The sequence below is a fragment of the Alligator mississippiensis genome, chromosome 12, assembly GCF_030867095.1.
Source record: "Alligator mississippiensis isolate rAllMis1 chromosome 12, rAllMis1, whole genome shotgun sequence".
Taxonomy (NCBI): domain Eukaryota; kingdom Metazoa; phylum Chordata; order Crocodylia; family Alligatoridae; genus Alligator; species Alligator mississippiensis.
This window is the reverse complement of record NC_081835.1, coordinates 41,308,794-41,320,077: the sequence shown is the minus strand read 5'-3', so window position 1 is coordinate 41,320,077 and position 11,284 is coordinate 41,308,794. Positions and strand designations below refer to the sequence as shown.

General features: G+C 53.2%; 1 protein-coding gene across 1 annotated transcript in view; it reads right to left on the bottom strand.

The window, feature by feature from the left end:
• Positions 1-760: 760 nt before the first annotated feature.
• Positions 761-11,284, bottom strand: part of MST1 (macrophage stimulating 1) — a 31,838-nt gene continuing 21,314 nt past the window's right edge. Inside the window, exons 12-18 of the mRNA XM_006263766.3 lie at positions 8,782-8,817; positions 8,426-8,537; positions 6,431-6,508; positions 5,344-5,490; positions 4,020-4,126; positions 3,475-3,614; positions 761-1,334 (exon numbers count right to left, since the gene is read on the bottom strand). Coding sequence (XP_006263828.1) covers positions 1,173-1,334; positions 3,475-3,614; positions 4,020-4,126; positions 5,344-5,490; positions 6,431-6,508; positions 8,426-8,537; positions 8,782-8,817 — 782 coding nt within the window. The 3' untranslated portion in view covers positions 761-1,172. The remainder of the gene's footprint in view (positions 1,335-3,474; positions 3,615-4,019; positions 4,127-5,343; positions 5,491-6,430; positions 6,509-8,425; positions 8,538-8,781; positions 8,818-11,284) is intronic.

Here is an 11,284-nt window from a genome sequence, read left to right as displayed (position 1 = left end):
ACAAATAAACAGGTGATGCCAAGGAAATCCCTGCACTGTGCCTTGCCAATTCCCAACAGCTCTGGCTGCTATACAACAAGATGGGCACCAATGTACAGAGCTATAGGAAGCATGAAGGGCAGAGGGCCTGGCATGGTATCAGTGCCCCAGGCCAGCCCCTCCCCCTGTTTTTACCTGTGACTCAACCCAGAGAAGCCCCTGCCCTGCACTCAGAGCGTTCCACGCAGGAGCGGAGAAGTCCTTTTCCTGTAAAAACTAGAAAAATGGGCTGAGCCTCAAAAAGCGTTGCTGGCCCCCAAGCCCTAAGGAACCCCTCATCCTAACTCTACATTAAAGCCACTCTGAGTGCTGCTTTTGTGGCCACAGGAAGTGATGGGCACATGCTCTGACTGTGCTTGAGGAACATATCCCTCACTTGACTGGGGGAAGCCATGGTGGCTGGGCTCCTGCCAGTCACAGCTCAGAAACCCTACTTCACAGGGTGGCCCCAGGTATGAATACCCCCAGAAGCAGGCTCCCAGAGTGGGGGCAGGAGCACTTCATGGACAAAGCAGAGATAAGGCCAGCTGCAGTCTTGGCCCCTCTCCTGGCAGAGTTCCTACCTGTGCCCCCAGGGCAACAAACTCAAACCCCATCAGGTCCTGCACAGGCTGGGGAATACAGATCTGCCTAACTACCCCTAGTCTGCCCTGACAGCTGTGCTCCATCCCATGGAGTGCTCATCCCAGCCTCCCTTATGGGTGAAAGAGAGACCATTCCATCACTTTCCATATTTATTCCCATTAGCCAATGCAGTAACAAGGACATGATTACTTAAGAAAGGGACTAAAGGGCCTAACTGAGTGTCAGTGTACAGGAGATGGGCTAGAGCCACTTTTAGGCAGGATCAGAGTTCTGCCTGCCCACCCAGGGTAGCCCTCCCCTCTCCATGTGAAACTTTACCCAAAAATCTCCACAGGGTCAGCACTGTGACCTGTAGCTTGGCATAGGTAGGTAACATGAAAGGCAAAGGCACACACACATCCTGGAGCCCACAGCCATCTATGTATGGAAAGAGCACAGAGCTCAATCCTTTGGGGTTGTTCCTGCCATTTTGTGCCCCAGAGCAGCTGCAGGGTGCCCCTGGGGTACAAAGAGCCCTGGCTGTCCTGTTTCTGCAAGGCCCCTGGGGTTCAGATCATCTTCATCACTTTGTTGATCCAGTCGACATATAGTGAGACGCGGACAAAGATCGCGGGCTGGTCTTTGCGGGCACATACACGGGATGGGGTGATGACCCCTTCCAGTACCCAGCAGTCATGGGTCAGGCAGGCCAGGGGTCCCCCATAATCACCCTGTAGGGGGGCAAAAAAGTTGCACAGACTCCTACATCCACCACAGCCCTGCAGCATGGAGTAGGGCCCCCCACCGTTACCCCTCTGGCATCAGCTCCTGAGCTGTCTGACTGCTGGCTGTCTACCTGGGCCTCAATCCTCTTCCCCTGGCAGACCCCCATCATGTTTGCCTCACAGGTCCTCCCTATTGTGGGCTCTTCCCATCCTATGACCTTGTCATATCAGTCTGCTGCATGGCCTCCATTCCAAGTCTCCCCCTTGCAGTCAGATCTTATCCCAGTGCTCCCCTTGCCCCTGTGTCTCTCCCCTCCATACCACAACCCAGCCCTCCAAGACACTCTCTGTATTCTCCAAAGAATGACCCCCCCAGCATTCCCCTAGCCCCCAAAGCCTGCCCCCATTGCACTCCCCTCCATTGTCCCCCACAACATTCTCCTTGCACCCCCACAGCATTCCTCAAACTGTTTCAAAGCTTGCCTCCTATGTGCTGGATAGACTAAAGGCCCTGTGCTCCTGGTACTAGGGTTACCATATTTCTAGTTTCAAAAAAGACACCTGTCAGTGGGAGGAGGAGGAGGGGGGGGAGAGGGTATATGATTGTGAAGGGGCAGTGATTGGCCTGTGCCCTACCCCTGCCCTTCATTCCCAAGCCACAGCCCCCACAGCCTTGCTGCTGCCCCTCACTCCCAACCCACAGTACCCTGCCCCCCCCAGACCATGCTGGTGCCCTTCATTTCCAACCTGCAACGCCCCTCCCATCCCTGCTGATACCCCTCACTCTGGACCTGTAGTTCCCTGCCCCCCCCACCAGCTCTGCCAGTGCTCTTCACTCCCAACCCACAGTCCCCTGCCCCAGAAGAACCGCATCCCCTTCCCTTTCCCCCGCCTCCCTGCCCTACTGCAGCCACAGCACTGGCCCTACCTCCAATCGCCCTGCCCTCACACTCCAAAGCAGCTCCTTGCTAGGGCAAGCCAGGAAGTTCAGGGAAAGCAGAGGCAGAGCAAAATCCAGGACATTTGCTGATATTTAAAAAAAACATCTGGACGGAGATGGGAGGACCAAAAAAGGGAACATGTCTGGGACAACCCGGACATGTGATACCTCTACCTGGTACTGTCTTTCTAAGGTTTTGGCAAAAACATGGATCAACAAGGTCTCAGCTTTTCACAGTCCCCCCTCCCCTTTCAACATCCCTCCTGTTTCTCCTTAGTTGAATAAAGGCTTTGCTTCTAACCAAGTGCCCCTTTTCCCTCTCTCCTCCTGGAAGATGACCAGGCTTGATTGGGCTGCCAAAAAATCTAATGAGCTAGGAGTTTCAAGGGCCTGGCAGATCACATCTGGAAGATAAGTGACATTTTCCAGGAAGCTAGGGAGATTCAACAGTAAGAGACAACTACTTAGTAGACATACATACTAAAGTAGTAAAATAGGGTACCCGTCCATGGGTATCAGTATGGTAACTGGTGACTGATCTTCTTATGCAATCATTGGAATCTGATTGGTTTTTTTAGTTATTCAATGTATAGCAAAGGTATAAAACAGTGGTGCCCAATCTTCTGGATGAGTGGCTGGTTGAATGGCACAGGATCTGTCCATGGCCCAGATCCTGCATGGGGTCAGCACGTGGGGTTGGCCCACGGGTGTGATCCAGCACACCAAGCTAACCCTGCATGCCAGATTCAGCTGCACACCAGCCCAACTCCATGTGCCATTTCTGGCCTTATGCCAGCCCAACACCACAATAAACCAAGGGCAAAGATGGACTCTGGGGGCTGGGTCCTGGTCAACCCAGCTACTCGCTGCACCATGGCACTCCCCTTCCTCCAGATCTGGTTCCCTGTGGTGCTCTCCTTGGCTCCCACAGCACCTTCTTCCCTCCACAGCACTCCCTTTAACTCCCAAAGTCTGTACCCCATGGCATTTCTCTTGCTTCCACAGTAATTCCCTTACTTTCCACAATCTGTTCCCACACTGGCATCTCTTCCCCCACACCCTGTCCCATCCCTACCACTTCCCTTAACCCACAGTGTATGGCTCTCTCCTCACCCCCCACCGGACTCCCCCAACTGCTCTATTACTCTCCCTAACACACCCCTTCCTTCCATGGCACTCCCCTAATAGCCTGCCCCCAGAACTCACCTCACAGGCACCCACCCCAGCCTTCAAGGGTGCAGTGCACAGCTCACTGTCCTTCACTTGGCCCCTGTGTACCATGCTGCACTTCTTATTGCTCATCACAGGTAGCCTGGCCACATTGAGCACAGTCTCATCACCAGTGCCTGAAGGAAGGAGAAAAGGGAAAGCACTGATGGGCAGGAGCAGGGCAAGAGCTGGTGCCATCAGGGCCATAACTGTATAATTATCTGTGCTTCTGGGGTTCTCTGTTGTTCCCACAGCTTGTGACAGCACAGGCTAGAGGAAAGCCTGTCCACCAAGCTCGGGGAAAATCCCATGGGCTGGGATTAGAGGTTGAAGTGATGAAAGGTGGAAGGGGGCATCAATTTAACCTGTGTCCGTTGCCAAGCCAAGGCTTCCACACTGTAGGGGCAGAGCACACAGAGCTGGGGAAGAGAAACCTATCACTGGTGAAGCCCCAGCCACAATGAGTCTGAGAAGCTGGGGGCCATGCTTGAGATGCTTTGTGTGCATTGGGGTCATTCCTCTTCCCAACCCTAGCTTGATACCTCTAGTTTCACCCCATCCGGCAATCTCGCACTCTGTATTCTCAGGAACAATGTACCGCTCAGGTGGGAGACAGATCAGAGCCACACGCTTGTTCAGAGTGGCAGGCCTGCCAAAATAAAGACATGCTAAGCCAGCCTGCATAGAGATAGAGGCATGCATAACCCCAGGCTCTGGGCTCCAGGCCTAGGCACAGAACGTTCCACACTTAGCAGCACATGGAGGCTCCACATGTCCATGTCCACCAAAGAATTCAGCCCCCAGCATTGACAGTAAGGATAAACCTTCCAAATGTGCAGAGCCTGAGACCATTGCTGCTTAAAGGGGGAGCTGCCCATTCTTCTTCAGCAGGGCCCTGGGGGGCTCAACATTTTTTGGTCACAGGCTGCAGCATATGGCTGTAGAATGCCCCATTGCATAGAGCCAATGGCTAAAAGTTTTACTTCCTGTCTCCATGCCTGCCCAGGATCTGCCTGCAGCTGCCTTTTGCAGCCCTCCCTTTCTACTAGAGGAGCTACCTGGACTTCAATGCAATCTACCTACACTAAGCCATGAAGTCAGGGCTAGTGTCCAGCTCACAGCCAGAGACTGAGGCAGCTAGAGATAAGCTGCTAACATTAGCTACCCAATGCCCTTTCCCTGGCACAGAATGGGTGAAAAGGTAGGCAGCTGAGCCAGGCTGCCTGGATGTAGGTCTGCCGATTGTTGGCAGTGAGTCCAGGCTTGGTGAAATCAGGAGGATAAAACTGGAGGCTCTGACCTGAAGACAGAATGAATGTGTCTGCCCAGCATCTTTGCTGTGGGGATAGGCTCTTGCTGCACCATCCTGGCACTGTCAGGCATCCTTTCCTGTAGGGACCCAGTGCAACCCTGAACACAGCACCCTCCCCAGCCAAGCACCCTGTGGGCACCTCACCTTGGACCTGATGTTATCTAGTCAGAAGCTGGCTCCCTGCATCACCAGAGCCCTCTTTGCACTGACCTGACACTGGCATGCTGCTCTACTCATTACATGTGCAGCAAGCCCAAACAGAATATGCCTGGCTTGTGAGTGACCAGGCACTGCTCCAGAGCTCTCCCACATTGAAAGATGCCATTAGCCCTCAAAGGATTCTCCTCAGACACATGGGCCTCCCACTGGTGAACTGGGCACACACTGCCCAGGTGAAGGGAAAGAAGCTCTGTGCAGAATCACAGCTGGAGAAGAATGGGCAGGCATGTGTGTTCCATCTGTCTCCCTTCCTTTCCCACCACACAGGCATGGATGAGGTATGTGTCCAACCCAGGGAGAAGGGTCTGCCAATCCAGCACTCACAGACCTCTCACCTCACCAGCTTCAGCATGACCAGCTGGGACTCTGAAGGCCCACAGATGATCTTCAGGATGGGGATGGCCTGTTTGTCAGGGTCATTGGGCTTGGGGTCCTTGAAGAGTGTCCCAAGCTGGACCTCATAGCCAGACAGATCAGCATCACTGCAAAAGGGTAACAGAACAAGCTGCAGTGTCTCCTACTGGCTCAAGCACCATCTTGCAGCACGCACAACCTCTGCCCCCTCTCCCCGGCATTATCTCACACAGGCCACCTGCCAGCAGCACTCCCAGTGCCCTGATTGACCCAGTCCCCTATCCCACCCATATGGCCTCTGCTTCCCTCCCTATCCTGAGCCCAGCCCTATGCAGCCCTCTTGGAGAGCTGCAGCTCCATCCCCCAAAGGGCTCGGTGACTTGCAGCAGACTCCAGGGCTACTGTACCCATCTCCAGTCTCCTCAGTTTATTGCCACACAATATTAGCACTGTTAGGTATGCAAATACCTACATAGGATTCACAAGATAAACCCAGAGATATCGAATAGGAATCCATAATGTCAGAAATATTTCTGTCCTGTTGTGATCTTTCTGAGTTTTTTGCAACAGAAGAACTGTTCTGCTATTTTTTCACAGTCAAAAGCAAGTGAAAGCTAAGAGCTTGCATTTTCCAAGAGGGTGCTTGAGCCTAACAAAGTTGAGAACCACTGGCCTAGGAACTAATGGAGACAAACACAGAGGTGGGGGCCAAGGCTTGACCCCACGCTTCCTGTAGCCAAGACCTGGGGGTGCTACAGAAGCATGCCTGTATCAGAGCCCTTATCTTCTTCAGTACAGCTGGTTGCTGGGGTCTGCTAGGCCCTCCTTGTGACTGGGCCCAGACTTGCTACTACAGGCCATTGAAGCCCCAGAACTCAGACCAAATCGGCTGTGTCTCCTCTGTTCCATTGCCACTCCCAAAGTGACTGGTATCTCCTGACCAGTGGGAAGAAGCCTGGCTCTAAGCCCCCTGCAGCACTGGGGGCTCAGTAAAACATTGCTCCAAACAGCCACTCCCACAGGGAAACCCCTACAGTGCAGCCCCAGGGTAGAGTCAAGGCACATTACCAGGAGGAGAAGCACTGACGCGTGCTGATGACCCACTGTTCCTTCACCAGGGATCCCCCACAGAAATGGACTCCTTCCCTGCAAGACAGAGCCACATCATAAACTGGAGGAGCAGGGTCCTTGTGTCCCACTTCTTGCACTTACCCCTATGTGTTGTCACACTAGTCAGCCTCACAAGATCTGGGCCACACACATGGCACACTTTACTACTGCCTATACCCAGCAGAACTGAGGGCTGGTCTGGAGAGGGCCATGTGGCACAGGAAGCCTTGGCACAGCTAAGAGGAAGGGCATGACTTGCTCAGCCTCCCACATCCAGCAAGGGCCAATGCCAGGTGCTCCAGAGATGAAAGCAAGAAATACTGTAGTGAACAATGTTGGAATAACATTCCCCAAGAAAGTTCACATATCGTCCTCTTTCTTGGGGATCAGCATGTGTAGCAGCAGGAGCATCCAGACCCTTCCCCAAAGGGCTGGTGTTTATTCTCATTAGTAGCCATATCATCTCTTATGCCAGCCTCCTGTGGCAGGAAGTTCCACATGCCAAATGTGTAAAGTTTTGGTTGGAAATGTGCCTGCTTCCACCTGCCCCTGGTACTGCTGAAGGGGAAGGTGGAGTCATTCATCTGCCACTCCTTGCCAGAGCATGGTACTCTGTGCACCTTTGGCCATCCCCATATATTTAGCATCACTCTGCATTGAGTCATTTGGGTCCTTCCAGTCTCTTCCTAGAAGTCTCTTCAGGTCATTGATCATTCTCATGGCCTGCTGCTGCCCCCTTCTAGTTCTGTCACAGCCATTTAGCAGAAGGGCAGTCAATCCTGCACACAGTGCCGCTGAGGAGCCTGAAGCCACACCATCGATTTATATAGGAGCATTAGAATATTCTCCACATCAGAGGTTTGGAAGGCACCTTAAGGCTTGTCCAACCCAGCTCCCTGCACAGATGCAGGATTTGCTGTTCCTAAACCATCTCTGACAGAAGCCCATCCAATATCTTCTTGAAACCCTCCCATTCCACATGCAGCCTAGCACCTTAGCTTTTTGACCACAGTTGCACACTAAACAGAGGTCTCCATTGGGCTGTCTTCAATAACAATTACATCCCATTTCAGAGTAGAAGCAGCTCATGGTGTGTGACTAGCTTCCATTGTTCCCTCCAATGAACATCACTTCACATTTATCAGTTTTCAATGTCATCTGCTATCTATGCTGTTCATCTTTTGATCTGGTTTAACTCCTCCAAGGTTCCTCCATCTTCCCTAAAGTGGACTGACCAAAACAATTCTGGGTCCCTGCTCGCAATTATGAATAAATAACTCAGTCATGAATAAATAACAAGCTTTTCCCAGAGGTCTTCACTTTTTTTCTGACACCAGTGGAAGTGACTGGCACTGTGCAAATGTCTTGCCATGCTTTTGCTCAGCTCTGCTCTTTCTCCTCTGTCTATGGTGAAACTTTGACAGAACATCCACTGTGGCTGTCATGGGCTGCTCTGTGAATGCTAGTGTCCCTAAACTACTGGCCTCCAGCCCTGACTAACCCAACTTTCAGGTGTCTTGTGGAGTGCCAGCAATACCATGCTGAGGTTAGGAAGCCAGTTCCACCATGAGCTCAAGGTTACTGATTTTTAACCTCTCCAGCTCCCTTTCCCAGGAAGCTGTGGCACATGTGCTCCCATGGCAGGAGGAGAAGCAGCTCACAGGGTGGATGAGGATTGGTTAAATTTAGTGCAGATGCACACTACCCTAGGTCTTTGGCTGCAGTCTTTGCATCTCCAGTCAGGAAGAGGCACACTATGCTGATAAGTGCAGAGAACATTCTGGCACACTAAATGGAGTTAAAATACATCACAGCTAAGCCTCAGAATGACAGCTCTGGAAACATCCAGATATGAGGTTGGAGCAGGCTGCTGCAGCTGCTGTCCAGTGATCCCAGCTCTATGCCTGCCCCCAGCTGGCTTCAGCTGCAGCCCCCTATCAGAATCTTGCTCACCGGTTGCGGATGCTGACAGTCCAGGGTGAGTTCCCAGGGCGTCCTCCAACAATGCGACCCTTCAGCTGCACGCGCTCATCCCTCTTGCCACACTCATCAAAGACCACATTACCTGAAAGCACAGCAAGGATAAGGGTGATATAAGATGAGCAAGGCTAGGTCAAGGAGGCTCAGGAGAAGATTCCCACAGGTGCCTCTGACTGACAGCCTCCTCCTTCACAGCATGAAGCCAAACACCCCTGGGCCCAAATGATGGGGGCCACTTTGGGACACTAGCCCCTGCCCTTGAGCATCTACCCCTTTACTGAGGTTGTCCCAGACTCCGGATCAGGACCAACTGCAGCCAGTAGATTTACCTGCATTCTCCAGGACAGATGGTATCTTGTCACCAGCTGGGGAAACAAAGCACAGATAAGGAATGAATGTCAGACCTGGAATATGCAGCAGTTACAAAATGGGGAGGGAAAGGGAACAGCCAGTGTCACTTCTGGAGAGGCACACCAGCACCACAGAGGCAAAGATAGTTTTCCAGGGTCACAGCCATGCCCCTGCCAGTGGGGTTCTCAGCCAGTCCACACATCACTGCTGTCAGAGCTAAAGTCTCAGTCATGCCCAGGGCTTGTAAGTTCAGCAGATAACAGGCAGCTGTGCTGGCCACAGTGTGGGGAAGGCCCCACAGAAATTGATCTGCCAGGCAGGCTCTGTCAAAGGAGGAGGGATGGGCAATTATTTTGGTTGCGGGGAACACTTAATGAGTTTTGGTGAGCTGACAAGGGCCGCAATGATAGCCCCACTCCTTGACAGGTGCCCCACCCCCTGGTTGCCATCTTGGAACTGTAATTTCCCACCTAACCCTTGATCTTTGCCAACAGAAGTCCCTCCCCTTGCCCCTGGAAGTACTCCTTGAGGTGGGGGAGGAACCTTCTTGGAACCAGAAAAAAATCAAATCATATACTAAAAGTCAAATATCTACTCTAAAGTATTTTAATTTCAAAAACTATTTTCATCTTGATCTATGTGTGTTTGAATAGTGTATACAGAGGTGATTGCATAATAACTCAAAAATAAACTCTTACTCTTCTATATTGTGTGGGGTATGGTTGGGGGGTGGGTATGTGTCTATGGTGGGGTGTGTATGTGGGGGTGGGGGTGTATATGGGATTTGTGATGTGTGTGGAGTTGTGTGTATATGTGGGAGGGTTGTGGGGGGGTGTGGCTTTGTGGGGTTTGTGGGGTGAGGAGTGGAGGAGCAGAGCCAGGCTGGCCCGCCTCTATTGCAGAGGGCTCGCATGCAGCTCCTGGCACTCATGCAACACCAAGGGAAGCTCCACCACTCAATGGAGCCAGCAGCCTTCCCTGCTCCCTGCTGCCATGTGCAGACCATGGGACTTCACAGGGAAGTGGGGCTCCCTGCTGCTTCTGGCGGAGTCCCGTGAGCTGCATGTAGTGGCAGGGAGCAGGGAAGGCTGCTGGCTCCATCACATGGGGCTTCCCCCCAGTGGTGCACAAGTGCTAGGAGCTGCACATAGGCCCTGCACGATAGAGGTGGGCCAGCCTGGCTCCACTCCTTGCCGCCACACGCAGCTCCCAGAACTGGCCGGAGCTGCACGTCACCTGGTGTCTGTGGCTGCATTTGCACGGGCCACAAACACTCCGAGGGCCCGCTGCCCGCTGCTGCCGCCGCCAGTAATGGCAGGAACTGCGCCATGGAGAAGGCCATGTGGGGGGTTCCCACACTCCTCCATTTTCCCTCACCCCACAAAGACCACACACCCACACCCAGCCCACCTGAGCTCCACACTCCCACTGCCCTTCTGGGCATGGGCCCTGAGATCCATGCTCCTACCAGGCCCAGCTCCACTCTCCATGCTCCCACCCAGCTGCAGCTTCTTTGCCCGGTGCCTGGAGCGAGCACTGCAGTAGGGACACAATGAAGAGCTGTTGGAGGCTGAGCAGGTTCCCCAGTGGCTGCAGCAGCACCCCCCCCACTCCCCTACCCCTCCACAAGCTGTGCATGCTGGTTGGGGCTGGGGCCCTTCTGTGCAGGAGAGTGGGAGCGAAGCACACAGATGGGCTTGGCAGAGTATAATTAATTGGTGGTTGCCCACAGGCCAAATGAAATCACTTGGCAGACCAGATCCAGCCCACGGGCCATATTTTGCCCATCTCTGCCACAGAGGGCAGGACATCCCCAATGGGACCTAAGAGTTGGCCCTGCCACTAGCCGTGCCCCTCCACTTCTGTGACCTTGGGCCAGACAGTTCGGGCAGGTTCTCAGTCTGAAAGCCTAAGGCAAGGTCATAAAGAGATGTGTGTGTTCCTCAGGATGAGATTACATGTTAGAGTTAACAGATGCTAATTCTAAGAAATGTCTGTGTTAAGGTTAACTGGTGCTAGTGGTGTTAATACCCTCTCTAACGTGCACTGCTCAGACCTGCACCTAGAGGGCTGTCGAGCAAGCGTGTAGCTGAGGGAGGGGTGGGCAAAATATGGCCCGTGGGCTGCATCTGGGCCGCCAGGCCATTCTATCTGGCCCAGGGGGCACCTAAAAAGTTTAGAAAATTAATATTTATCTGCTCCTGGCTGCCTGTTAAAGATGACTGGAGCCAGGGCCAGTAGGATCCAAGAGAAGCCAGCAGGACTCAGGAGAAAGGCTGGTCCGGCCCTGCCCCACCAGCACTCTCCTGCTTCCCTCCCCGCCAACCCGAAGCTTCTGCCTACCCAAACTTTCACTGCTTCCCTGCACACTTGCTCCATCATGTGGCCCCAGGCTGCATCGCTGGACTGTGGGAGCATGGGGCTGTGCTAGTACCCTGGGGCTAGGAGCTGGAGGGGGATGGGTGTGTGTGTGTCCGTCAG